The sequence below is a fragment of the Microtus ochrogaster genome, chromosome 7 (genome assembly GCF_000317375.1).
Source record: "Microtus ochrogaster isolate Prairie Vole_2 chromosome 7, MicOch1.0, whole genome shotgun sequence".
Lineage (NCBI taxonomy): Eukaryota > Metazoa > Chordata > Mammalia > Rodentia > Cricetidae > Microtus > Microtus ochrogaster.
In genome coordinates, this window is record NC_022014.1 from 5,802,915 (window position 1) to 5,830,910 (window position 27,996).

The following is a 27,996-nucleotide window of genomic DNA, read 5'->3' on the forward strand; positions in this document are numbered from 1 at the left end:
TAGACCAGGCTGGTCTCGAACTCACAGAGATCCACCTGCCTCTGCCTCCCGAGTGCTGGGATTAAAGGCGTGCGCCACCACCGCCCGGCTTATTTATTTCTTTACTTATTACTGGAGAAAGGCACACACACACACACACAGGTCCAAGGTAGCCTTAGCCTTGAATGAAGTATGTCCTAATAGTATAGGCTGACTTTGAACTTGTTTTCCTCCTGCCTCAGACTGCCAAGTGTTGGGATTACATGTGTGCATCACCACCTCTGGCTTGGTTTTCACTTTAGATTCTGAACGGTGTTTGTATCTTCCCCCAACTGTCAGCTGCAAGCTTTGGACTTGGGCTTCAGGCTGTGGGCTGCCTGAAAGTCCTAGGCTTCCTCTCTCCAGGCCTGGGAGCCTGGAGCCCTCTGCTGGGCATTGCACCTCCCACAGCCCTGGTCCCCTCTGCCTCCACAGACAGCTCATCACCATCCGCAACACCCGTGGGCTGTCACAAGTGAGGCCAGCCAGTGCCAACAGCTTCGAGTATCTGCAACGGCAGCTGATAAGGTGAGGGCCATGCCCACCCCATTCCCAGGGAGGCTCAAGACCCCTGCCAACAGACTTTCCTTCAATGCAAGAGCCAAAGAGGGCCCGGGATGCCCATCTGGGGTTGTGGTGTGGCTGATAAGTACACAGAGGGCAGGGGAGGAGAGGAGCCAACATCTGCATTTGGCATCTGCTGTGGGCTGGAACTCAGGAGAGTCTTGTAATGGAGGCATATTGTGCTAGCTACTCAGGAGACGGAGGTAAAAGGATCTTAAGGTCTTCCTAGGCTACAGAGTGAAACCTTGCCTCAAAAGAAACAGAACAAGGCCAAGGGCGGGGATATAGCTCAGTGACAGTTTGTCTAGCATGCACAGACCCTGGGTTCAACCTCCAGCTGAACGAATGGGGGGAGGGTGGAGATGGGCAGGCTCCTTGTTAGGTCTTATAATCCTTGGAATACAGTATTAACTAACGTGCTTGTTTCCTGGTGGGTAATTGAGGATCTTCTGGGAGCCCTTGCTGAGGTCTTGTTGGGTCATATGGCTTCCTTTGGAAATGTACTACAATTTCACCGCACTTCATAGCTGAGACAATGTGACCTGCCCATGACCACACCACACCTAGGGAGTGACTGGGGCCTTACCTGCCATCATTTTCCTCCCTCAACCTAGCTGGCTACCTGGACCTTCTCTTCATTTCCCTCATTCTTGGGTGCCAGGGGCTCCCTCCAGGGCCCAGTCTGTGTGAGCTTCTGGCCAGGCGTGGGACAGGGGCAGGGGAATGAACAGCTGAGCATTAATCACTGCAAGGGGAAGGATGAATGACTTGTGTGGCTCACCTAAACCCCTGTCTGCTGAGAAGGGAGTGTGGGCGATTTCCCTCCTAGAATTGTCCATGTCTGTATTTACTCACCAAGCTCCAGGCCTGCCTGCTGTACCATCCAACTTCTTTGGGGCCTGTGCAGGGTTCCTCTGTGAGGGTTCACCATGTGGCTGCTGACCTCTGCCCTGTCCAGGGAACAACAGCACCAGCTGCACTTCCACAACTTTGGAGTCCATGAGGAGGGTCTGGGCCCCCAGAAGGACTGGGGTGATGGACCCCGAAATGGGACCACCTTCAAGCACAAACCAAATGATCTGTCAACAGTCTACCCTTATGGGGACCCTGAGATAATGGACTATGACACGGTGAGTCTGGCTCTGCCCTCCTTTCAGAGGCTGGATGCCCACATACCCAACCCCAAGTGTGGGATGAAGCCCGGACTTGAGGCCATGTCCTGGCTCTGGGTGTCTGTGTGCATCAAGAGAAAGGGGTGGCAATGGAGTCCCTGACTTGGGACCTGGGCCATCCCACAGGCTGAGGTGGATATCCTGGGAGTGGATGGGGTCCTGTACAAAGGCCGAATGAACACCCAGTTTGGGACTCGGACTGGGGAGAAGGACCTGGCAGGTGAGGAGCATCGGTGTTTCCTGGGATTCCTACCCTGGCGTCTGGTTCTGCTGGTCAGGACGGGGGAATGCAGGTGGACTCAGGGCTGGTGCTGCCCCTGGCTGAGGAGCCCACACAGTCACTTCCAAGAGTCCCCATTGTGTGCTTGGTATCTCACCAGGTGGATGGGTGGGCCTAAAAGCACGCAGCAGAAGGGAAGAATCCCTAGTGGCAGACAGAGATAAACAACTAACCTGAACCAGCCATCCATGGTGGCACACACCTTTTGGTTTTTGTTCATTTGTTTTATTTTGTTTTGAGTCAGGATTTCTTTGTGTAACCCTGGCTGTCCTGAAACTCACTCTGTAGACCAGGCTGGCCTCGCAGGTGGGTCTCTGAGTTCAAGGGCAGCCTGGTCTACAGATGATGTTCCAGAACAGTCAGAGCTACGGAAACAAAGCAAAATAAACAAAAACGCCCCAACTGACCTTTTCAAAATGCACAAAAGTTGGGTCTCTTGGGACAAAAGGTATATAGCTCCATGACAGAGTTCATAAATGCAAGGGCCTGGGTTCTTTTACTAGTACTGGAAAAGAAATGGATAGCTGAGCTGAAGCTGGACACCGGCAAATGCTGGCTTAGGGGGGATGCCACGCTGGTGGGATGAGCTGTGCCAGGCAAAGCTGGTCCATGGGGGAGCGATTAGCGCCCTGAACACTTCTAAAGAAGATACAGGAGCGAGTTAGCAGAGGAGAGGGAGGAGTATGGTCTGTGTGGAGCAAGAGCAGATTCAAGGCCTTGTGGTAGGCTGGGTAGAACTGCGGGAGGGTGAGTCTACCTGGAGCATAGAAACTAGGTAAGGGTAAATAACCACGGCCAGACCCAGACCCAGGAGCCCAGGGTCAGAGCAGCGAGAGACCCCAGTCTTTGTGCATTTTGAATCGGTTGCTGTGGTTATTCTGGTGTCTAGGACCCCAAAAATCTTAGTTTCCTCACTGGGTGTGTAATAAAATAGTACAAAAACGGAGTTTCTCTATACACGCATGGGGATGTTTTCCTCTGGGAAGGATATGTCTAAAGCTTGCCCCCGCCCAGGAACTGCAGTGCTTACATCAGGAGTGATACAGGATCCCAGGGCATCTAACCCATAGGAATTCCACGGGCTGCCTATGGACCAGAGCACCCAGCCTGATATGCACTAGGCTGAGACCACACCCCCCAGTAGCTGTCAGAGCTCACCCTGAAACCCCAGGGCCTCAGAGCTACAGGACAGTTTACCCATATCTGACATCCTAAGTCACAGTATAGCAGAGCTGTACTCAGAGCTGTCTGAAGTCTCTTCAGGCCCTGGCCAGCTCCTGCGGCAGCTGGCACCTCTTTGCAGGGGCCTGATCACTCCTGCTGCCACGGTGGCTACTGCCGCCTCCTTCTCCTCCGGTTCCTTCTCTTCTGACTCTCATGAAGACACTTATCACTGGACTTCAGGCTTAGTGTAATCTAGGACCATCCATGTCAAGACCTGAAATCACACCTGCAAAGATCTTTTGCTCCAGTAAGGTCACATCTGTAAGTTCCACGGAAAATACCGTTTAGAAGTCCACCATGCAGCTCCAAGGGGCAGAACAGCATCTCCCCTGCCCTTTGCCCAGGCAGGATGTGACTGCTCAGCAACCCCAATGCAGATCTGCTGGGAGGGGACTCAGCTGGGCCTCAGGGATCACTGAAGCATGACTGCAGGGGTTATTGTTTGATGAATACCACCTAGGCCAGGGCCTCCAGAATCCTTACCTATAGCAACCAGGTGAGGCATTTCACAAACACACAAGGGAGGTCCTCCTGGTGTGGAGCAGTCTCAGGAGAGGAGTGTAGACCATCCATCTCCATCGCTGAAGTCCTCAACAGGGGTTGAGGGGGGCTCTTTTCTCTTCGCGGGTAGTGTATTCCCAAGAACCACAGAATAAAGCGGAACTTGAATTGTGAGGAGGTCAACATTTTACCTTGTTTGGATCTCACCAGAGTGAACAGTCTGGCCTGATGCAGGAACCAGAACTCTGGATGGGCCCCAGCTAGTCAGATCTTTTCTCCTCAGCTGTGAAGGTTTCCTATCCTTCAATTCAAAACCTGAGCGATCGTGTGCGCCCCGGATCATTACTTGCTCCGGGCTACCCCCGTGAGTACCTGACGCCCCTGGGGTTCTGGCAGATCTCCAGCTTCTCCTGGTCCTTCCCCCGCCCCTCTCCACTCACCTCTCCAGCTCTGGCCTGCTCATCCACATCCTGGCAGCCATTTGCTCTCTGGCCACTAGTGGTTCTGGCCATCTACACTCCCCTCAGGGGAGTTTCTTGCTGGGTTCTTGTCCCCAGAGGGCGCCCCCCCATCTGCAGACGTGGGACAAAGGAGGCCATTTACAGCCCTGGGCTTCTTGTCTGAGAGAACTGGGCCCTTGAGCTTCCCTGGTTCCTGTCTCTGGACTTCCAGAGGACCTGCACAGAGCACTTCCTCCTGTCTGCCTCTTCTGCTGTTTGTCCTTTCCAAAGACAACATGGTTGAGGCTCAGTCCCGACAACTGAGCCCCAGCTCCAAGTCCCTCCCCCCAGGTGCACCATTCTATTCTAGTGCCCATTTTTGGAGTCATGTGTCTTAGTCACTCTTGGAAGTGCAGGACCAGGACCAGAGGAGGTGCAGTGGACAGCCTGGCCATGGGTTAAAATGCATCTCCAGTCTGTTCCCTGGGGGGAAAACTCCATCAGGCCAGCGGCTTCCGGAAATGCTAAACACAGCCTGTGTTTCTCCTGCTTCGTCCCCAGCCTTAGGCCCCCGCACCAGCATCAGTTCTGGCACCACTCAGCACTCTGCCACAACCGTGGCTCGGCCGCCATCCCTGCCACCAGTGCCACAGCTACCGCCACTGATCCCAAGGGACCCGCAGGAGGCCCCTGGACCCACCAGGCACTTGAAATCTCTGCGGCTGGAGTCCCTAGCCAGCACCCAGATTGCAGAGGAGCACACCCAGCTGTGAGACACAAGCCTGTGACCCAACTACCATGGGGTCCCCTTCACTCTAAGGAAGAGACCTGGGGCCCTGGATCAGACCCAGGAAAGGGTGCAGGGACCCTGGGTATAGAGGAAAGGGTCTGCATAGGGGACCCACATAGACTCAGTGTTTGACTATGTACCTAAAACACAAACCACACAATCCTTGGCCAACATTTTCATGAATAACACAGCTTTTGAGTGAAGGTTTTCAGAGTCAACTGATTTTTTTTTTTGTTTTTTGTTTTTTTTGGTTTTTCAAGACAGGGTTTCTCTGTGGTTTTTTGGAGCCTGTCCTGGAACTAGCTCTTGTAGATCAGGCTGGTCTCGAACTCACAGAGATCCGCCTGCCTCTGCCTCCCAAGTGCTGGGATTAAAGGCGTGCGCCACCACCGCCCGGCTTCAACTGAATTTAAGTACTTCCCTCTACAGCACAAAGTGGTCTTAAAACAACCCCTTTGGGTCGACAGAGTGCTTGCCTAGCATGCACCACTGAGTTTGATACCTCTAGCAGCAGAGAAGGTGGTATGGTGGTATACACTGGCAATACCAGCACTGCAGATGGAATGGCAAGAGGACCTGGCCAAGGCCACTCTCAGCTACACAGTGAGTTCATGGACAGCTTGAGATATAAGAGACCCTGTGTCAAACAACAAAAACAAAAATCCTTCTCCTTGGCATTCTGCTAAGATGTCGTCAGGATTGGCTTCTGCCTCCTTGAATCTTCCGTAGAAGCCAATAGTTCCCATGGGAAGCAAATTTCACCATGCACTATTTTTTTATTCCCTGTGACCATTATTATGGCTCTTGTGTGTGAGAGGCTATAAGGTGGTGTGTGTGTGGTGCGGGGGTTGGGGGTGTTGCCCCTGTGTGTGTGCTGAGGTCAGAGGAAGATGCTGAATGTCCTGCTCTATCTTTTTTTTAAAGATTTATTTATTACGTATACAACATTCTGCCTCCATGTATGCCCACACGCCAGAAGAGGGCGCCAGATGGTTGTGAGCCACCATCTGGTTGCTTGAAATTGAACTCAGGACCTCTGAAAGAGCAGCCAGTGCTCGTAATCACTGAGCCATCTATCAAGCCCCGTCCTGCTCCATCTTACTCCCTTGAGACAGTCTCTCACTGAACATGGAGCTAGGCTGGTGGCCAGCAAGTCAGTGACCCTCCATCTCTGTCCCTATCCTCCACGGCTGGGGTTACAGATATGTGCAAGGCCACACCCAGCTTTTTACATGGGCTGTAGGGATTTGAACTCAGGTCCTCATGCTTATGCAGCAAACACTCTTGTGGAGCATCTCTTTGATCTGTTTATTTTTGAGACAGGGTCTCACGTATCCTAGGCCGGCTTTGCCTTCACTCTGTAGCTGAGGATGACCTCTACAACCTGAGTGTTGGATTACAGGAATGTGCTGCTACCCAGTTTCTGCAGTACTGGGAATCAAACCAAGGACTTTGGCATGTACTCTAGCAACTGAGCTACATCTCCAGCCCTTGAATTAATTAACTATTTACTTACTTTTTTTTTTTTTTTGAGACAGGGTTTCTCTGTGTAGCCCATGCCCAGCTCACTTGTATTTATGTTTTAACTAATCCACAGAGACTGGAATACCACCCTTGGAGTAGTCCAGGACTGTGAAGTACCTTCCAAGGCTGGAGTACTGCAAACTTATTCTGAGCCTAGCAGGTTCACAGCCCATGTACTTGGTGGAAGAACAGCACACCCTGAGGTCGCATCTTCCTGTGGCGATAGTGACGAGTCTTGGGGCATAAAGTGTAGGGTGCAAGTGCAGCCTCCCCCCCCCACTCTCAAACTGGGCTATTCCTTCTACCGTTTCTCTCTCTTCAGGGCCTTGTGTCCTTTCTCTGTTCTACTGCTGAGAGTTCCACCTCACTTCACAGAGGCAGACAACTTTCCTGAACACATGGGGGCAGGCTCCTCCCCTATGAGGGCACCAGTCGGTGGGTTGAGTGGGGAGCTGGGACAAGCTGGGAGGGCACATTTTCCAGGAGAGCTGGGGGAGGGGACCTGGAAAAGAGAGCTCCAAATGCTGCCTAGGGCTGGTGTGCTAGAAGAAACCCTTGGTTTAGGCCATTGGTATGTGGGGGTGTTGTGTGCTTGTCTGTTTCCCATGCTCCCTGAGGCCTCTGGTCAATTCCAGTTTGTGGCCCGAGGTCACCCACAGCCAACTCCCCTTTTCTTTTTGGAAAGATGTCCAAATGAGGCTGGGGCAGTCCTAACCTAGGTAACCCTCTTATCTATTCCTCCCTGGAGACCCCACCCCAGTGACATAGATAGGTATTTTGGCCATTTTCTGCCCAGAATAAAATCTTACTCTACCAAGCAGTGGTGGTGGTGGCCTTTAATCCTAGCATTTGGGAGGCAGAGGCAAGCAGATCTCTGAGTTCGAGCCAGCCTGCTCTACAGAGTGAGTTCCAGGACAGCGAAGGCTACATAGAGAAAGCCTGTCTCAAAAGAAAAAAAAAAAAAAAAAAAGAAAGAAAGAAAGAAAGAGAAAAAAGAAAGACTGGGAGGGGGAGAAAGACAGACTTAATCCTTTCAGCTGGTAGCTGTGGAACTAGGTCTGGAGCCCCCTGTAGTCAGCAGCCTTGTCCATTTTCCTCATGGGTGGGCCTTGCTGGCCCCTTCTGGCCACTGAGGCTAGCCTTCAGTGTCTCTATCCAGAATATTCGAGGTCTGCAGAGACTCAAGCTGTTGAGCACCATGGCAGCACATCCCCTGAGCCGCTTCAACCGTGGGGTGGACATGTCATGTGGCTCACAGACACAGGGTTACACAGCTCTCTGACTCATCTAGGAGGTACCACCCCCTCCTCCGCTGCAGGTTGTTGCTGGGGAAGTGGGGTCTGGGCTGTGCCAACACATGTGTCCCTGGCAAGTGGACACTTTGGAGCTTCACCTGGTCCTCAAAGAGGGCACTACTTCCCCTCACAAACTCATGTCTAGCCCAGCTGGTCATTTCAAAGTGGCCTTCTGAGACTCTCCTGAAGGTTTAGACCCTTACTGGTCAGAAGTCGAGCTCGTTACAGTCTCGGAGAGAGGGCAAGTCCTCAATTCTGCAGGTCAGTGGCCATCCTTTTACTTTGGAACATGTTGTTGGGAACTCAACTTCAAAGACAAGCTTGACCCTAGAGTGGAGGACTTGTAGCTTGGAGACTGGGCATAGGTAGTTGCCAGGAATGTGGTCAACTCCACAACAGGGGAAGGCACTCAGAGCAGAGAGCCCCATCTCAAGCCTGTCTCAGCCTTTTCCTCCACATGGAGCTCACAATACCTGGACTGGGAGTAGCTGCAAGAGCAGACTGAATGGAGGGGTTTGTCCGATTGGCGTAGGGCATCTCAGGACGTCAGCCTTTGAGCTTTAAGACTGAGGCGATGGCTGTGCACACCTTCATCACTGGCATTCAGGAGGTAGAGGCAGAGATGCTAGAAGGTCAAGGCCATCCTCAGCTACTTAGAATTCAAGGTCAGCCTGGGCTGACCAACTCAAAAAAACAACAAACAAGGAACTGGAGAAGTGCTCAGTGGCTGAGAGCACTGGCTGTTCCAAATGATTCAGGTTTGATTCCCAGAATCCACATGGTGGTTCACAGCCATCTGTAACTCCAGTTCCAGGGGATCTGAAGCCCTCTGCTAGCCTCAAGGCCTGCATGTGGTGTACATGCAGGCAAAACATGCAACCAAAAAAATAAATATTTTTTTTAAAACAAAGGCTGAGGCGGCTGGCATGGTGAGGGAGGGTGTGCAGCTGCAGGGGGCCAGGCAGCACAAAGCGGGAGGTGTCTGCAGAGAACAGGGCCACCTGGATGTGCTGGTGAAGGGCAGGTGTTGCTCGGTGCTCCACACTGCTGGGAATGGTCACAAATATCTTCTCCATGTCAAAGATCACAAACTCATTAACCTAAGGCATAAACTACTGACAAGGTAAAAGTCTATCCTGGGGAGAGCCAGTGTTTACTAAGGCTAAGCTCTGGTGCTGGACAGAAGAGCCTTTCCAACCCAACTCCTAGCACACAGGCTCCGCAGTGACTCCCCCAGTTCACCATACCCTAGAGGCTTTTCCTCTTCTCAACAACCTTGCCTTATCCGGTCTGTACAAGAATGACTGCAGCAGGGTGCAGCTCTGGTGACCAGAGCAGGACTTTTGCCTTGCTTGGGGTCAGACATGGCTCTGCCATCCTGAGCCAGCTCCACCCCTCAAAAGAGCTGTTGAGATATACGTTGTACCTAAACCTATGCAATAGCTACAAACCGAGGCCTTTCCAGACACAGGAACTGGAAATGGCATCCCAGCAAAAGAGCTTTGTGTTAGTCAACCAAGGAGGCCTCACCACACGAGGAGACCCCAGTTAAAGGGCTCATCTGTCCTCTGCTGGGCAGGGACTGCTGTGAAAAGCCCCTTAGAGACCTCTAGGACCATAGCCAGCATTGGGTTGTTGGTGGTGTATACTCAGAGAACTGGACAGACCCTGGGGACGCTGAGCAGCCCTGGGTGCGGCCCCACCTCTCAGACTCCCCGAGAAGAACAAGTCCGCTCTTCAAGGCTGTCTGAAGTCGCCCTGACAGCTACAGACAGCAGCGTAGACCAGTGTTCACAGCCAGTGCCCTTTGCCTGTCAGTGTCGGCTTTTCCTTCTGCAGTTGCTCTGAGTGAAAAGCAAGGTCCCTGTCAGAGGCTGGCTGATTTCAAAACAACAGCTGGAAATGGATTTCACAGCTACTCGTGTAGCCAATGAAATGGAGGGGACCAATTCCAGCAGAAGTGGGCCAGGCTGTGTTCCTAGAGTGATGGCCAGTTCCCGCCACTTGTGGCCTTGAAGTAATCTAGGCCACAAATTCCAGTTTTCCAAGGTAAGTCAGAAGTGAGGCTTTTTACATGAAACCTCTTGACTTTAAAATGTTGGCATGGTTAACAAAACAGGCAATAGTGCGAGTCCATCACAAGGTTTATAAGCCGGAGATAACTGTCCTCCAGTCTCACACAAAGAGGACAGCACCTGTCAAAGCTGAGTTTTCCCTCATTCCTGTGTGTTGAAGTGTCTTCTGGGAATCACACATACAGAGCTTGAAACACACTCTGTAAATGGCTTTTTGCTTTGTTTTGTTTTGAAGACAGTCTATGTAGCCCTGGCTGTCCTGGGTCTACAGAACTCACTCTGTAGACCAGGCTGGCCTCGAATTCACAGCGAGCCACCTGCCTCTGCCACCCGAGTGCTGGGATTAAAGGCGTGCGCCAGCACCCCCTACCTGCAAATGTCATCTTTAAAGAGTGTAAGAGAACTCCAATCATGGGCAAGCGGGTCACGATCAGCTTTAACAGGGGCTTTTGTGGCTATTGTGAGATAGGGTCTCCTGCATACCAGGCTTGCTTTCAGAGTTTCTGACCCTCCTGTTATGCATTCTAGAGCTGGAAGATTACAGGTGTGTGCTATCACACCTGAGAGTTTAGGCAGTGTTAGGGACCACCAGCAGGGCTTCATGTGTGCCAGGCAAGCGTAAGCCCACAGCTGGTGCTCAGGCTGTTCCTAGGAAGGCTTGAGAGGAAGCACTGCCAAGGATGGCTTAAACCTCTGAACACACAGATCGTTGTTGTTCTTCTGCCTCTCAGCTTCCTGGCGAGGGTCCTGGGTTGTGTTAGGAGGTATCATCAGCCACACCTGGCTCTCTCAAGTTAGTTGTAACCACTGTGAGTTTTCATCAGCACTAGGAAATGAATTCCTAGGTCCCACCTGCAGGAGGGCTCCAGCATACAAATTCAAGTAGCAGTCTAGGACCCTCATCCAGGGCAGTTCTAGGAAGCCTGGAAAATGGATTTAAAAAAAAATGGTTCACATGTAATCTCAGCATTTAGGTGAGTTCGAGGCTAGCTTGAACCACACAATAAGACCCTCCCTCAAAACAAAACCACACGCAAGTTCTCAAAAAATTCAAGCACTCAAACTACCCTCATCCTTCAAGTTTGGAGCTCAGGAGTCAGATGGCTGTGTGCTTTAGCTGCTACATCAGAACCACCTGGTAGAGGGAGCTGTGTATTTTTAGTAACAGTTTTGAAGTATAACTGGCACAACAGAGAGCTCATCTTTTCCAAGTGTAAACTAAATGGCTTTAAGTGTAAGCAGAGGGATGGATCACTGTCTGCCTGCTACTCTCTCTCCCCAGCACTGATGCAGATGGGTGGGGAAAGCTGGGGTCTGTCTAGGCAGCCAGGCATGTGAACCATGTGACCAGCAGCCGCCATCCCCGGAGAGGGCACCAGCGGTGTCTACAGAGGGCTTTGATCACCACACTTGGGATGGGTGCTACTCAGTCTAGTGGGCAGGCTTCCAGAATGCTGGGCATCGTGGGGACACTGTCTGCCCAGACGCTAACAGTGCTGAGGCTAGAAAATCCCATCTGCTTTAGTGGGTGTAACTACTTGAGATACCCAGCTCCAACTCTCAGCAGCCTCCCCAAACTGCTAGACCATGTCAGCTTCAGGTCCAGTTTATTGGATGTCTTATGGAGTACTTCTTAAAACTTCAGCGTCAGCCAGGTGGCGGCGGCGACATACACCTTGGTGGAGTTTGAGGTCTGGTCCACATACAGAGTGAGCTCCAGAACAGCCAGGGCTACACAGAGAAACCCTGTCTTGAAAAGCAAAACCAAACCAAACTACCTCTTAGGGTCTATTTAGTAACAGGAGGACCTGTTGGAATCTGACTTGGGGTGGGGGCTGGACACTAACGCCCTATGTAGCCAACAAGATCCAGGGTGATACTGCTGCTCACTTTGCATGAAACACTATTTTAAGCAGGGTGGGTATGGTCCGTAGCAAGCCACCCAGGGGCGGCTGAGCATTAAAAAAACTGACACTAGGCTGGGCGATGCCGCACACCTTTAATCCCAGCACTCAGGAGGCAGAGGCAGGTAGATCTGGGAGTTCGAGGCCAGCATGGTCTACAATCGCTAGTTAGTTCCAGGACAAGCTCAAAAAGAAAAACCCACAAAACAAAAACCTCACACTAGACCATACATGGCCCACATGACAGGTGACCCCCAAAGAGATCCTCTAGAAACAATCACCCACCATCCCTGGATGGAGGAACTGTAGAGTAAAACTCACCTTCCTTTCCCTCCCGCTTCAATTCTCTCCCTCCAGATAAGCATCCAGGTCGGGATGGGAGACCCACCAAGCCCTGGAGTTGGCAGCTAGGCTAAAGGTCCAAGAGGATCCATGTGAAGCCCCAGCAGACAGGTATAAATAAGCCCTGCTCAAAGCAGAGCTGAGATCCACCATTTCATCAGGAAAAGGGATACAGAAGAGGTGAGAGTCTGGGAATAAAGGCCAAGAAACTCAACAGAGTTAGCCTCTGGTAGGCTAGATGACTTCAGAACATGTAGACAGGACAGCAAGATCCAACAGCGTGGAGCTAGGCGAGAATGGGTGGCTTTTGTTCAGCATAGCATCTCTTTTCAGAGGCAGTCAGCAACACCCAGGATACAAGAGGCAAGACTACAGAGCCTTGTAGTAGGTTGAAATTCTTTTCTCTTTTGTTAAAAGGGGGATAGGAAATGGGGATCAGGTACCCCTGGGCTCTGGGGAAGGGGCATGCAGGGAACCCCAGCAGGCAGGCGCTGAGGGATGGGCAGAAGAGTCCTGGAGTTTCCCATAATCCTTTGCAGGAAACAGCAATGCTGGCAGATGAGGTGGAGCACGGCAGGGCCCTTGGGAAGAAGGGGTGGTGGGCCAAGGGACTTGGGGTTCACTCTAACATGCAAAGTCCAGCTGCCCCGTAACTAGGTTGCTTTTGAAGAGCGACACACATATAAATACACAGACACAGCTACACGCACACATGCGGAGAAGGCTCTGCATTCCCAAGGGTGGGGATCTAGGCCTACTGGCCTCAAGACAGGAGTCAGCCACATCTCTGCCACCAAGTGATTCTCTGAAACACTCCAGGTGGTGGGGCCAGGCAGGTGAGTCTTCGTTGGGATGGCTGCTTGGTCTCCAAGGCGCTGCCCACCAGGCACCCAAGCCACTTTTGAGTCAAATCCATGCGAGCTGGGGGTTCCTGTGCTGTGAATTTGCATGTGTGCAGCTGTGCATGCTGGCACAAGACTGCCTGGCTAGAGTCCAGTCTCTCCCCTCCAGGTCTCTGGGGTATGTGGGTACAGACAGAGGAGGGGTGAAGGGGCCCACAGAGACATCCTCTCCCCCACCCCACGGGGCCCTGGCCTCCGGGAGGGGGGAGGGGCCTCCCTTATCTCTCTGCCTCCATGGCAGGGTGGGCCCTTGGTTCTGAGGTGGCCTGTTGGGGGGCCAGAGGAGGCCAGTCTGAAGCTGGGGAAGGGGGTGCCGGAGTCCACAGGGGTGGCTGCGACTGGTGGTGCTGTGGGCCTCCTGGGGGCGAGGCTGCAGTTGGCCAGCTGGGTGTTGCAAAGCTGCCAGTGGCATGGGGGAAGTGCGGTGGGGGTGACGTGGCCGACGTGGCCATTGGGCTGCCGCTGCTGCCACCACTATGGAAGCTTTCAGAGGCCTTGAGACGGGAGAACATGGTGAGGGCATCAGGAAAGTTGGGGGGCGTGGCAGGGGTGTTGGCGGGAGTGCACATCTGTGGGGGAAGAAAGGACAGACGGAGGACTGAGCATCCCTATCTAATAGGGCCTCTGCTGACTCTAAAAAGGAGACACATACCCAGGAGTTATTGGGAGTCACATGAGCTGCTTGCAGCCCCAGCTGGCCCACTACCCAGGGAATAGATCATAGGAAAAGGCATCAAGATGGGTAGGTCTGGCTTCATGGAGATCATACCACCTGGCACAATGCCTCCTGCCTTGGGCATGAGGCTTTCCAGCTTGTGGTCAGCACGGCAGCCCTGGCAGACTGCCTGGCGGGAGCTGAGCTCCAAGGGCCAGTGTTCTTGGGTTCTGAAGGGCCCAGGCTGTCCACACTCCTGTAGGCACACCTCATGCAAAGCCTACCCTCCCAGTGCACCACCCTCCTCCTCTTAAGGTCTCCCTAGGTGGAGCCAGTAAGTTCACCGCCCCCCCAGACTAGGAGTAGCCAGGGTGGCCATTTTTGTGTCTCCAGGGGACACTTACCATCTGGTGGTGGTGGCTGTAAGGGATGTTGGTCTCCTGGAAAAAGGCGCTGAGAGCTGTCTGCAGGGAGAAAGACTGTGTTTACCATTCAACCATACCAGCAGGACAGGGTGAGCTAATATCCAGCAGTGTGCCTGTGACTACCACCTGGGGAGGTGTCATGGAACTCACAGCAGGCTGGACGGATAGTGAAGACCTGTATAACATCTTTTTGCTACCAGTCAGGTGTCTGTGGCTTACTGAAGCCCTGTCCCCTACCCTGGCACTGTCTGGACTCTAGCATGGCCTGGGTCTGTCACCAATGGGTGCCAAATCCTCATTTGAGCCTCAGTTTCCTCATATGTGAGCCAGGGACTCTTTTCACTTTTAAAAAATTATTTTATTATTATTATTTGGTTTTTTTTGAGGGTGGTGTTAGACAGGGTTTCTCTGTGGCTTTGGAGCCTGTCCTAGAACTTGCTCTGTAGACCAGGCTAGCCCCGAACTCAGAGATCCACCTGCCTGTCTACTGAGTGATGGGATTAAAGGTGTACGCCATGACCGTCTGGTTTAAATGATTTTATTTTTATTTTATGTACTACACTGGTGTTTTGCCTGTACATGTGTCTGTTGGGTCCCTTGGAACTAGAGTTACAGACAGTTGTGAGCCGTGGTTTGGTTGCTGGGATCTGAACCTGGGTGCTCTGGAAGGGCAACCACAGCTCTTAACCATCTCTCCAGTCTGAGGCATGGGACCCTTAAGGAATTAGTCTTAGCCTACAGGGTAGAGACCTGCTTCTCTCTAGAGGGATGGCCCTCACATGGAAAGCTAGACAGTGACCCAGAAACTGAACCCACCACAAACTGAAAACAACTCTGCAGCCACCTGTAGTTGGCTGGTTCCAACCAACAGCCTCTCCCATCAGGGCTCTATAAAAACAGGAACACTTTTGGCGGACACTGTGGTGTACACCTTTTATACCAGCACTCAGGAGGCAGACGCAGGCAGATTTCTGAGTTCAAGGCCAGGCTGGTCTACAATGTGAGTTCCAGGACAGCCTAGTCTGCCGCACAAAAAACAAAAACAAACTGCCTCAAAATAAATAAATAAAATAAAAAAATAGGGACACATCAACCCCAGAGGCCAGAAATGATATCACCCATTTTACAGACAGGAAAACTGAGGGTGAAGTAACTTTCTTTTTTAAAGCTCTTGGCTGGCATGAGGTAGTGATGGGGGCAGAATCCTGGATTGAGATTCTAGGCAAACTCTCAAAACTGGCCAGAGTGCAGTGAAAAAGGGATCCGGGGAAGGGAACTCCAAAGTGGCTTCGGGAAACCTAAAGGGTGATGTTTGTATTGACCATGCCCTGTCTTGCGCCCCTTCCGGAAAAGAGGAAACTGGCTGCTCTTGTGGAAGTGCTGGGTTAGGAAGGCTGTCAGTGGGTGAGGAGTCCTGAGGAGCCTGCCAAGTCCCAGTCTTGAAGCGTTATTACTCCTCAGGCGGGCAAGCCAGCCCAAAGCCAGCGGGACTCCAGGCCCCAGGCCTCACCAACACACCCAGAAACCCAGCCTGACTCCCAGGGCTCGCTCTTTTTCCGCCCCAAATATATTCAAATGAACTATCCTGGGCATCTCCTGCTGGAGACACCCTACACCACGGTTCCCAAGCATTGAGTGGGGATGAACCTGGTGACACCTAAGACTCTATGGCAGGGTCAGCTGCTCCCCCACGCACCCACCCACCCAGGACTCCAACATGACATACCTGGTACTGTCCTCTAAAGGCCACTGAGAAACTGCTCAGCTACACAGAGGTCCCCTCCCCCACAGCCTCTGCCCCCATTAGCACCTGAGTCTGAGAATGTGACCCAGAAACACTGCCTGGAGTATATTGTCAATCAAGAGAGAGAGGGAGGGCTAACCATGATGAACCCCTCATTCCTAGGCAGATGCCTCAGGTCAAGAGTGGTGGTGGTCCACAGCCTACTCTTAATTTTATCTATGGTGACGGGGGTGGGGGGATGGACTGTGCAAAGCCAATAGCACAGAGACCCTAGCTGTGTCAGTCAGACTGTTTCCAGGCTGCAGGAAGCCCCTAATCTTCACGGGGACAGTTTTCCCTAATCTTTACAGCCATATTTTTCAGTCCATTCCTTCAAGCCTGAGGGACACAGTGTCCCAAACTTGACGGGTGGGCTGAGAGTCCTCCCCACAGCCGGCTTCCCGTGGGACACCTGCCTGCCCAGCCTCAGGCAAGGAGGCAGCCCGCAAGCACAGCCACTGGGCTCCAGCGACTGCCATGAATGTGGTTTTACAAGTTTTACCACATCCAGCCCCAGAGACTGGGCAGATTAGGATTGTGGCAGAGGTGGGGAGTAGGGCACTTCCCTGGGGTGGGGCTGCAGGGGGGAGGGGAGAGGCCGACCATTCAGGTCTTAGAGGCTGATTCAAACCCTGCTACCCCCAGGGGTGTGGAAACTGAGGCTGAAGAATGAAGCCTCCCCTCCTGTCTCCTGCACAGGCGCAATGGCCTGAAAGTCTGGTGGGAAGGAGGAAAGCAGAGCAAAGGCTTGGTTTACAGAGGTGGGACGGAGGGCACGTTTTTGATCCCTCCGCTGCACCAGGAAGCTAAGCCTAAATCTCTTCCCAGAGACTTCCGTGGGATGGCTCCCACTGGGAAACCACGTTCTGGGGTTCCCAACTGGACACACACTACTAGACTGGCTCTCGCTGTGACCTCACACCTGTGAGGAACACGGCTTCAAGCCCTCTGGCCTCATCTCTAGATGCTAACAAGGAGAGAAGCTGGGGATTTGAGTCAGAGGATAAGAGGCATCTCAGTACGCAAAAGACTGAGCACAGTACTTTACAGGCCAAGAGAAACCTGGGAGTAGCTGGGAGCCAGACTGCCATTACCAGCTCCTGTCTAGAATGACCTAAAATTAGTGAACCGTGTGCAGTATACTATTCCACGGTACAGGTTCGTCTGTCAGGCCTGAGGACACCCGGGCCTTCATAAGGATCCCGCCCCAGTCACACCTTCGTCCTGGGGTACACATATACACATCCTAACAATTTAGTTTGAGGATTCTGCAACACCACTTATACACTCCATGCCGTTTGTGTGTACACACACCGCACCATACCCAGCAAGGCCACCATTCGCAAACCGCCACCTATGTAGGCGCTGCACACACACCGAACATAACACACGTTATCCCTACATCAGACACGGTCTCGGGCTGGACTTCGTGTCCACACAAGCGCCCACATGCCCACAACCTTCGCTCTGCCCTGCTGACGCCCAAGCGCGGTGCATGCGTAAATACAAATGCACATGTACGTGTGCGCACACGCCGCAAGAAACCCACCGGGCACACCGACCCTGGGACCGTTCGCTCGGAGCGACTCCGCCTCCGGCCCGGCCCTGGGAGTCCTCCAGGCGGCCGTCTGTTTCGCCCTCGGCCGTTACCGGGACAAAGGTCGGGGGGGGGGGATTCCTGTCCTGATCGCCGGGTCACCGGGACAGCCCCGATATGGGGCTCGGGCCTGGCCGTCGGTGAAGCCCGCAGTCCGCACCCCGGCACGTGTCCACACCGCCCGCGCCTGCCCCCCGGTCCCCCTACGCACCTCGAACTGCCAGTGGGCCGCCTGCAGCAGCTGCTTCGCCTGATCGGCCGCACAGCCCGCCGTCAGCACGAACTGGTTGATCATCACCTGGTGTTTGAGCTCGTCCATGTTCACGGACATGGCGCCGCCGAGCAGCCCGCTCCGGCCTCCCTGCGCGCTCGCGCCTCGCCTCACGCGTCCACCATTAGCGAGCCGGCCCCGGCTAATACAAATATTTACTGTGCGCTCTGACTCACCGCGCCTCGCTGCCCGGCGGCCGGCGGAGCATGCTGGGATGTGTAGTCCGCGACGCCCCCGCCGAACGGACCGGGGAGGAGAGGGGACGCCCTTTCCCTAGCGGATCTCCGTAGGGCGCGCAGCTCCCGCTCCAGGCTGTGATGCCAAGTCTGGGACCCGGACCACAGCACAGGCTTGTCACGTCCTGCAGCCTGCCGTGCTTAGCATCACAGTGTTAGCGGGCACTCTCTTTGGAGGCTCTCCGAAAGCTTTGACCAAACTCCACTGCCTTAGGCTGCAAGGCTAAGTCCAGACCCGAGACTTAGAAGACACTCGGTGAACCACAGCATCTGCCTTTTCCAGGAGCTGCTTGAAGTCACCACCTCCACGAAGCCTTCCTGCGCAAGCAAGGCATCGTCGCCAGTTGCGCAGGAGGAGCGTCCACAGAAAAGACAGCTCCTGTGAAACTCTGGCCAGGCCAGTGGTCTCTGGAGCCTTGGAGTCCCTGTCCCTTCAGTTCCCACTTTCCCACGCAAAAGCAGAAAAGCCTCCGCAATCTTGCGGGCACCAGGACCGCGCGGAGCTCTTACGAGAGCGGCCACGAACTGCCATTCCCAGAATGCCCCGGTTTATTTGCATCTTTCTGTGTCGGGTGACGTCACCTGAGTGAGGCCGCGACTGTACCAATGGGCGGCCGCGGGGTGTTAGGACCTGGCCATATAAGGTAAACAAAGCTGGCCGTCCAATCAGGCGGCGGCGGGGGCGGGCGCATCACGTGGCGTGGAGGCGGGGTCGGGAGCGGAGGGGTGGGGTGGGGTGTTGCAAGCCGTTTTTACAGCCCCGCACATGCCGCTTCCGGTTGGTGTCGTGGGTGGGAGAGCGGCGAGCCCGAAGCGGGGACCGTCACCGGAGGCTGGGGGCGAGAGCTGGCGTTGTTCCCTGGCCTTAGTGACGATGCCTGGGTTCTTTGCTCTCCCTGGCCCCCTGCCACAGTAGAACCGACCCGGATGGGGGCGTTAGGTCAGACACCCCGTGAACAAATGGGCACTCATAACACGGACACTGCCCCAAGGAAGTAAGCGCAGACCCTGAGAACAGACTATGGGTTACTGAGGCGTTTTAATACACCTGATCCTTTGTTTCCTAGTAGGACTGCCGTGGCCGTGAAGGAGTGGAACCCGGTTGATAGCTGGGGAAGTCTCTGTGCTCTTCCTGGTTCCTCACTCTTAGGGACTCTCCGATTGGGTGGTTAGAGGAAGGTGGGCAGGGACAGAAAGTTCTCTAGGCTCTGCAATACTGAAGGGAGGCTGGGAGGACTCCTGGGATTTAGAGCTGGGAGATTAGTTTATGAGTAGGTGCGGGACAAGCGAGTGTCTCCTTTTCTTAGTCATCTTTTCCATCTGTCTACAGGAAGTAGGATTTCAGCTTTTTTCTGCCTTTTGAGGGGGGGTCACTCAGAGCACTGTTCTTTGCAAAGCAATAGTATCAAAATAGTTTTGCTTTTGCTGAGAACATGCCTTCATCTCTAGGAAGCATCTCGCATGTGCATTATCGTAGTCAAAGCCAGCATACGAGGAAATCACACAAGAGGCAGCACTGGCGCTGCTTCCTTTGTTGCCATGGAGACTGCAACAAAGCCTGAAGGAAGGTGGGCAGGTTGGTTGCTAGACAGACCTGGATGGCATTTTTGACTGCTGTTTCCTCCAGTTCCTCTTGTGTGGGAGGGCTCCTAGCTGTGCTATGTGGATGATTATGATGGGCCTAGCAAAGGGCCTGGTACTCTGTGGACCAGATCTGTCCTTGGTCATTCTAGGAAGTGCCCCTCCCATTTTTATAGATAAGCAAGCTTAAGACGTAGTTCAACCTTACACTTGTGACATTTAGAGCTAGAAGAAAAGAGCAGCATCCATTGGATCAGCAGGATCTTTCTGACAAAAGAGGGGATCTTTTCCATTTAGGAATGTTGCTCACGCGTGCGTGAACACACACCTACTCTTATGTAGTCATCTCAGTGACTTGATCAGACACCCCTCCCCACACACACACCCCTACCCTATCTTGGCTCGTGGTGACTTGCTTAGCCCAGAAAGATCTACTCCGTGTGGGCCTTATACTTGCAAAACAGAAAGGGCTGACAAGGGGGAAGGTCACCCTACTCCCGAGTTCCGAGTTCCCTCAGCTAGCTTGTTTTTCCCAGGGATGGCAGGGAAAGAAAGCAGCACTGTATTCTGCCAGCATTCACCTGGCTGGAGGGGGAACTTTGGATTTTTTAGCAGGCTGGGGTGGGACCTGAGAGCAGGGCCAGAAGAGTATGAGATGAAGAATATGGCATTTGCAGTACCAGCCTTCTCTTGCCAGAGGTCGGTTAAGTTGAGAACCTTCTGGGTTCACAGAGCTAGTCAATAAAGGGCGTGTTACTTCCTCAATAGTCCTCTGGTGTTCTACCCTTTGATCTCTGTTGCCTTACTCATCACCTGACACATGGTAGCAAATAAATATTTGTTGAATAAAATTAATCATTTAAGGGGCTGGAGAGATGGCTCAGTGGTTAAGAGCATTGCCTGCTCTTCCAAAGGTCCTGAGTTCAATTGCCGGCAACCACATGGTGGCTCAAAACCATCTGTAATGAGGTCTGGTGCCCTCTTCTGGCCTGCAGGTATACACACAGACAGAATATTGTATACATAATAAATAAATAAATAAATAAATATTTTAAAAAAATTAATCATTTAATATGTTGATAGTGGAGCTAATATTCCAGCAGCATGTGGATAAACTGTTGGAGGGGCTTTGAAGCACCTGAATTCTAATTCTAAGAATGATGTTTAATAAGCTGGCTACTTGGTGAAATACCTGCCTTGCCCAGGATCTTCATTTCAGCGAGAATATCAGAGCCCCCAGGATTTTCCTTGTCTCTGATCAAAGCAGGCAGTAACCAAATGCAGTATGTGTGCACCACACATGCACATAACATGCAACACATATGAGATTTGCATGCACCTGTTGGGAGATTAACCAGAAGGAACTTTTCTTTTGTTTTTTGAAGACTACACCAGATTGTCTGTCTTAATCTCACTGATCTAAGAGCTCAAGATATTTAAAGTAGAAAGAGTTTATCCCACCTCACAGTGGCAGGGGATGGTTCACTGTGGCAGAGAAGTCGGGGTGGGAGCTTGAGACAGTTGGTCACATCACATCCACAGTCCAGAAAACAGGATCCAGGCTCCCTTCACCTCCATTTTATTTTATAGTTATTTGTTGTGTGATGTGGGACGTCCTTCTGTATATGTGTTGCTTTTATTGGCTAATGAATAAAGCCATTTAGCCAGATGGCTCAGTGGTTAAGAGCATCGCCTGCTCTTCCAAAGGTCCTGAGTTCAATTCCCAGCAACCACATGGTGGCTCACAACCATCTGTAATAAGGTCTGGTGTCCTCTTCTGACCTGCAGACGTACACACAGACAGAATATTGTATACATAATAAATAAATAAATAAATAAATAAATATTTTTAAAAAATTTAGCCAATGGCTTAGCAGAGTAAAGCCAGGCAGGAAATCTGAACAGAGATAGAGTAGGCAGAGTCAAAAGAAACGCCGTGTAGTTGCTGAAGGATAAAGACAATAGAATCTGGTAAACCATAGCCTCGTGGTGATACACAGATGAATAGAAGCGGGTTAATTTAAGATGTGCGGTGGTGGCGCACGCTTTTAGTCCCAGCACTTGGGAGGCAGAGGCAGGCGGATCTCTGTGAGTTCGAGACCAGCCTGGTCTACAAGAGCTAGTTCCAGGACAGGCTCCAAAACCACAGAGAAACCCTGTCTCAAAAAACCAAAAAAAAAAAAAAAAAAAAAGATGTGTCATCCCACATCAGTTAATCTAATCAAGACAAACACACAGCCACGTTAGAGGACCGTCTCGTAGGTGATTGGAGATTCCATTAGACTGACAACACTAGCTATCACTCTATCTCCTGTGTGACTGGAGTAGAGGATTTTACTTGCCTGAGCCTTACTTTTTCCTCTTGGGTAAATTGAGAATGAAAATAGAACTCATGCCAGAGAACTAAAGGAGAGAATATGTGTAGATCCCTCAGGCAAGATGGCAGCGTATAAACAGTGTTTGGTCCTGGAGTTGGGTGTGGTTGTGCATACTTATACTCCCAACACTTAGAATCATGACTTGGAGACCAGCCCGGTATACAGACAGGCACTGTCTGGAAAAAAAGTTTAGCCTGTGTAGATCTCATAGGGTACGAAATGTGCTCAGGCTCCATTAAACACCTGGATTCTCTTCATTGCCATATATGGGGTCGTTTCATTTTGGTGTTCAAGATTCCTGGTGAAATTGAAATCCTGAGTAATTGAACTAGCCTGGTGCAGTTGCAAATGCAAGCACAGGGACTCGAGTTGTCTGTGGATTCTGGTTCTGCCATGGACGGGATGGGATGCCTGTCAAGAGCATGTCGCTATGAGCTTTGTGCCTGTGGCACTTGAGCCAGGCAGTCATGGTTCCTCTGCAGCTTAAGTTGGTTGCAGTAGGTGCCGTGGTCACAGAGAGGGTGGTGGGATGCCGAGGAGGAGCTATGTAGTTCTCAGTGACTGTCTTCTTTCTTTCTTTTTTTAATATTTATTTATTTATTATGTATACAATATTCTGTCTGTGTATATGCCTTCAGGCCAGAAGAGGGCACCAGACCTCATTCCAGATGGTTGTGAGCCACCATGTGGTTGCTGGGAATTGAACTCAAGACCTTTGGAAGAGCAGGCAACGCTCTTAACCTCTGAGCCATCTCTCCAGCCCAGTGACTGTCTTCAATGCAGCCTGTGAGGTAGATGTATTGAAATTGCATCGTTGGTTCAGTTGAATAATCAGGGCCTTGCCTCAATTGGTCCAGACACATCTCCACTGTAGTCATTAGTGTGTTAAGCCTTGTGATTCTAAGTGTGTTTACAAAGGTATTGTGGTTTTCTTTCTTTACCGGTTGATGGTGCTAATTTGCTAGTGTATGTTGAGTTTGAAGAAATTTGGAGAGCTCCCATACAATTAATGACTCTGGAGCAGCCTTAGCTGAAGGATAACCAGAAGCATGACTCTTTGGGGTGGGAGGCAGTCACTTCAGACTATGGAACTTCGGTTCCCATGTAAGAAGAAAAAGAGCTTCCCAGCCAGGAAATGTAGCTTCTTAGGATGCTCATTCACACTCCTTAGTTGAAAGGCCCTGGAGGGTCTCTGCTATCTCAACAGCATGGCCTTGAGGGAAATCTCTGGTGAATGGCAACCTTGAGCAAGCCCTCTGGTTGGACAGCCACTCTTTTCCTCAGCACAGCTTCCAGGGCTAGCCCTTTGTCCTTTGAATGTTATTCAATTATATATATTATATCTGTTATTCCATCGTCCAGCCATTTCGTTCACCTCCTCGGCCTGCTCTCTGTCTGCTCATAGTATCTGAGTGCTTTGGCTGCATCCCTCCTCTCGCTCTGGCTCCCTACCTTCTCCCCCACTTGAGGGTCTCTTGCCTTCACTCCGCTTCCCTGTGCAGCTGACCTTCTCTGCACCCTTGTAGACCCCTTCGTGGGAGGAGCCTAGAGGACTTTGTTCAGGTGTAGTCCATTCTACTTTGGACTACATTCTACTATGGTGAATTTGCCATCTGACGCTTCACCTGCTGCTATCCCTAGCTGCTCTGGCACAGCAGGTTCAAGTTGGGAAGCATGTCTAAGAAACTCAGTCCCTTATCTAAAAATCATAAAAATAGATTTCTTGGCATCCTTACTGAAGTGTGAGAGTCAAAGCCAGGTTATAGTTGCAGTGGGTATCCTGATTCTTCTGAACTTTTTTACTTACAGTCTGCCCTGCTTTGTGCCTCAGATTCCCTATGTGTGAAATGGGGAGAAGTCTGTGTTCAGTGGGTGCTGTAAAATTACGTACCCATTGCAAATGTCTTGACCGACAGAGGTGATCAGGGTTTTGGCCAAGACCCAACCAAGTTTTGCATTCCTCTAAGAGCTTGGAGGCCACCCAGTTCCAGACAGGTAAAAAGTGTTCCCTTTGCGGCTGGGGGACGGGAGAATAGCGCGGGAAGTGGGGAGAGCAGCTGTGGTATGCAGAGATTTTCAGACTGGGTTGATGTGGGAGACGCTGGAGCTTCCACAAGTGTCTAACTGTGGATAGAAAATGAAGGGACTGAGGCATTCTGGGGTCAACATCCATCTTGGCCGCAGAGGTTAGCATCGTCTGAGGGCGGTACCCCCCCTCTCAGCATGGACTTCTTGGTTTGTCCTGTCGTGGCAGCTCACGTGAGGGTCATCTGGGAAGCACAGTGCGCACGCGCTCCGCGGTCCTGCGCGCAGAGCCGGAGCGGACTCCATTTCCCCTGGAACTGCGGGACGGGGCGGGGCGCCAGGCTAGACCAGGGCGGCCGGGGGCGGGGGTTGTGAGGAGGTGCTGCCGCGGCGGTGGACGCTCCTCTGTGCGGCCTGCTCTGGGCCATGTCGGTGTGAGGACGCCGCAGCCGTCACCCCTTCCTCTCCGACCGGCCAGCCGAACCGCACACCATGGGCTCCATCCTGAGTCGCCGCATCGCGGGCGTGGAGGACATCGATATTCAGGCCAACTCAGCCTATCGCTATCCCCCGAAGTCGGGTGAGCTTCCGGGGACGCGGGTTGGAGCGGGGGCTGGGGACACCAGGAGGCTTGGGGACCAGACGAGCGAGCGCCCTGTCCTGCGGCGGACCGTCCTCCTGTGCCCCTTCCTGGTACCTGTGGAGTCTGAGGCGTGGCTGCGGCCCTGGTTATCCCAACTGGCCGCTGTCGCACCCTGTGCTGCCCCTTCCTAACTGGTGACCTTGGGCCAGTTACTTTGCACAGCCCTTCACATCCGAGCTTGGCATCTCTGGGATCAGAGTGCGGTGAGGACTGCCTCACCTCCGGGGTTCGCAGGCTTTGGAGGCATGAAAACTGGCCCCGGATCATGACAACTCTTTCGGATTTGTTTCAGACCAACTAGGCTTTTCTTCCTAGCGTTCGGGTGCGGGACACCAGTATTTGACTCAGGGAGATGATCGATGGGGAGCTACTGGGGTTCCCCTGGAGGACAGGATAGTAGTTGGAATGGTTGGAGAGGACTATCGAACTCTGCCTTCTTGTTTAGGGCAGACACACTGGTAGATTATAGGAGCTGGGACCAGCATCAGATATGGGCTCCCAGAGGAGGCTTGCTCCTATCCTATCAGTTTCCTCTTGTGTTTTAAAAAATAAATAAATAAATAAATAAATATAAGGACAGATCTTCTTATGTAGCCCAGGCTAGTTCAACTCATTATATAGCTGAGAGTGATGTTGAACATCTGGTCCACCTGCCTCTACCCTACAGTCCTGGGGTTAAAGTGTGTACTATTTTGCTCAGTTTGTGAGATGCTGGAGACTTGAATTTAGGGCATTGGCATTCTAGTCAAGTACTCTATCAACTTAGTCACATTCCTAGACCTGCCTTGTTGTTGTTGTTTTGTTGTTATGTAGCTCTGGCTGGCCTGGTAATCACTGTGTAGCTGATCTCAAACTCGAGGTAGTTCTCCAGCCTTAAGCTTCTGGTGCTGAGATTGCTGGTGTGCCCCACCATACCCAGCAATGGGTGTTGCCCTGATAATGGATGCATGTGGCTGTACAGAACTTTAGCTACATTTATTTCTATACAGTTTCCTGGGGGTGGGGGATAGAACACTGAACCTATCGCTGGCCTCCAAACGGGCCTTTAGGTCCAGTCTTTTGGGTGTCCAATGTGATGTTTGCTTTTCAGATGTTTTCAGACCAACTAGACCAGATTTCCTGTGTGGTCCAAAAGTATCTGCTTCCTTCAAACATTTTGGGTGAAACTTCAAGACTTGTTTTGGCCTAGGGCAATGCATTTTAAGCCCATTTTTCTCTGGTATGTCTGATGTCCTCTCAAGTTTGAGAGAATACTCTGTTCATGTGAGGTTCTGGGAACTGTCAGGATGTCCTTCGTGAGTCTCCAGTACAGGCTGTGTCTCCAGAGGTTCCCTTAGAGACTTCAAGGACTGATATCTGCATATCAGTTTCCCCTTCTGTAAAATGGGTTGCTAATTTATAGTGCTAGGCACTTAAGGATTCTTCTACAAATGTTAGCTACTATAACTGCTTCAAAGGTAACTAGGTGACTGACCAGACCCTAACAGTATTTGGCAGTGGTGTAACAGATACTGGAAACCTAGCTTACTATGGCATGCCCCCTCACCTGACACCTGAGTAGTCTTAATTTCCCTTTCTCAGGCAGTAGGATAAACAACAATGTGTGGCATATGCGTGCACTACAGATCCACTGTATCAGGCATTCTGATTGCTTACGATACTCGGCCAACAACCCCAGAATATCTTAGCCAGCTGTGGCACAGCAGCTGAAATCCATTGGCCACCTGGGCTTGACTGGGCTGCCATTCATATCTCTGAGTTCTGGGCCTGCCCAGTTCAGAGGTTTTCATTTGGTGTGCGTTTGGTGCTGGGACCGGCACCTCGGAGTGCTAGTTTGTTCCATAGCCTTCTAGACAACTATGTAGACAATGTGTCTTTCATTGTTATTCATTTAACATGGGAACCTCAGGATCTTGGTGCATGAACTGGGGATGACAGAAATGTTGGAGAACGTTTGAGGGGTGCTCCCATGAACCAATCGTTCAACTTTATGAAACTGCCTTTTCAGGCTTCTGCTGGTTTCTTGATTATTTTGAGGAGAAGGTGATAGTTTTTGTTTTCTTCCTTCCTCCTCTCCTCTCCTCTCTTCCCCTCCCCTCCCCTCCCCTCCCCGTTCCGTTTTTTTGAGATGGGGTTTCTCTGTAGCCCTGGCTGTCCTAGTACTCGCTCTGTAGACCAGGCTGGTCTCAAACTCAGAGAGGTCCACCTGCCTCTGCCTCTTGCGTGCTGGGACTAAGGTGTGTGTCACACCTCCTTGAGTCTATGAGACAGAGGCAGCAGGATCTCTATGTAGACTAGGCAAGCCTGATCTATACGGCAAGTTCCAGGCCAGCCAAGGATACACAGTGAGACCCTGTCTCAAAAACAGTATCATTTTTATTTTATGTGTGTCTGTGTGCTAAGTGCATGCAGTGTCGGTGGAGGCCAGAGGAGGGAATTGGCTCCTCTGGACAAACAGTTGCTGTCTACCATGTTGGTCCTGGGAACTGAACTTGGGTCAGTTACAAGAGCAACAAGTACCTCCCCCACTCCACCTCCTCAAGGTAGGGTTTTTCTGTGTGGTCTTTCTTTTTTTTTTTTTTTTTTTTTTTTTTTTTTTTGGTTTTTCGAGACAGGGTTTCTCTGTGGTTTTGGAGCCTGTCCTGGAACTAGCTCTTGTAGACCAGGCTGGTCTCGAACTCACAGAGATCCATGTGTTGTCTTTCTTGACTGCCTCCCAACTCACAGAGCTCCCCTGCCTCTGTCTCCTGAATGCTGGGGTTAAAGGCAAGCACCACCACTGCAACAAGTACTCTTAACTGCTGAGCCATCATTTGAGCTCAAGCAATAAAAAAAAAAATTTTAGCCGGGCGATGGTGGCGCACACCTTTAATCCCAGCACTCGGGAGGCAGAGGCAGGCGGATCTCTGTGAGTTCGAGACCAGCCTGGTCTACAGAGCTAGTTCCAGGACAGGCTCCAAAGCCACAGAGAAACCCTGTCTCTAAAAACCAAAAAAAAAAAAAATTTTTTTTAGATGTATTCATTTTTGATTTTATGTGTGAATGTTTTGTCTGCACCATGTGAATGCATGGTGCCCGAGGAGGCTAAAAGAGAGTGTTGGATATCTTGGAACTGGAGTAAACCACCATATGGTCCTGGGAATTGAACCCAGATCCTCTGGAAGAGCAACAAGTGTCCCTAACCACTCAGCATCTCTGCAACTCCCCAAGTAATGCTTAACATCTCATGTGGTCCAGTTTTTTTCCTTAGGGAGTTTTTCATGTGCTGTCAACAATGCAGAACTTGAATTCAAATATATCTGCTGTGTTTTCATTCTGTTTGTTTCACCCTGAGCAGCTTTGTTGAGGTATAACTTGCGTACCATATAACT

The 27,996-nt window shown here is 51.7% G+C and overlaps 3 protein-coding genes across 9 annotated transcripts in view; 2 read left to right on the forward strand and 1 right to left on the reverse strand.

Annotated features, from left to right (window-relative positions):
• Nucleotides 1-5,230, forward strand: part of C7H16orf96 (chromosome 7 C16orf96 homolog) — a 29,398-nt gene extending 24,168 nt beyond the window's left edge. Inside the window, exons 14-18 of the mRNA XM_005350237.2 lie at nt 454-546; nt 1,541-1,712; nt 1,881-1,974; nt 4,043-4,123; nt 4,761-5,230. Coding sequence (XP_005350294.1) covers nt 454-546; nt 1,541-1,712; nt 1,881-1,974; nt 4,043-4,123; nt 4,761-4,972 — 652 coding nt within the window. The 3' untranslated portion in view covers nt 4,973-5,230. The remainder of the gene's footprint in view (nt 1-453; nt 547-1,540; nt 1,713-1,880; nt 1,975-4,042; nt 4,124-4,760) is intronic.
• Nucleotides 5,231-12,514: 7,284 nt separating this feature from the next.
• Ubald1 (UBA like domain containing 1) lies at nt 12,515-18,510 on the reverse strand. Its single transcript, XM_005349255.2, has 3 exons — nt 17,703-18,510; nt 14,091-14,150; nt 12,515-13,600 (listed from the first exon to the last, which is right to left on the reverse strand). The coding sequence occupies exons 1-3, from the start codon at nt 17,820-17,822 to the stop codon at nt 13,250-13,252; spliced, it is 531 nt and encodes a 176-aa protein (XP_005349312.1). The 5' UTR covers nt 17,823-18,510; the 3' UTR covers nt 12,515-13,249.
• Nucleotides 18,511-24,287: 5,777 nt separating this feature from the next.
• The window catches only part of Mgrn1 (mahogunin ring finger 1), a 54,890-nt gene continuing 51,181 nt past the window's right edge, over nt 24,288-27,996 (forward strand). For 2 of the 7 annotated variants that reach the window (XM_026780309.1, XM_005349256.2), the window contains exon 1: nt 24,289-24,562. In XM_026780309.1, coding sequence (XP_026636110.1) covers nt 24,475-24,562 — 88 coding nt within the window. In that variant the 5' untranslated portion in view covers nt 24,289-24,474. Of the gene's footprint in view, nt 24,563-27,996 lie in introns of all 7 variants that reach the window. The other 5 variants (XM_005349259.3, XM_005349257.3, XM_026780307.1 and 2 more) reach the window with 4 other exon arrangements.

Bases quoted from the DNA above. Each gene is read 5' to 3' on its own strand.
- Ubald1 (XM_005349255.2), bottom strand. From the start codon at position 17,822: ATGTCCGTGAACATGGACGAGCTCAAACACCAGGTGATGATCAACCAG. The intron at 14,151-17,702 runs GTGCGTAGGGGG...TTCTCCCTGCAG, and splicing joins CGGCCCACTGGCAGTTCGAG to ACAGCTCTCAGCGCCTTTTT. The intron at 13,601-14,090 runs GTAAGTGTCCCC...CTTCCCCCACAG, and splicing joins ACAGCCACCACCACCAGATG to ATGTGCACTCCCGCCAACAC.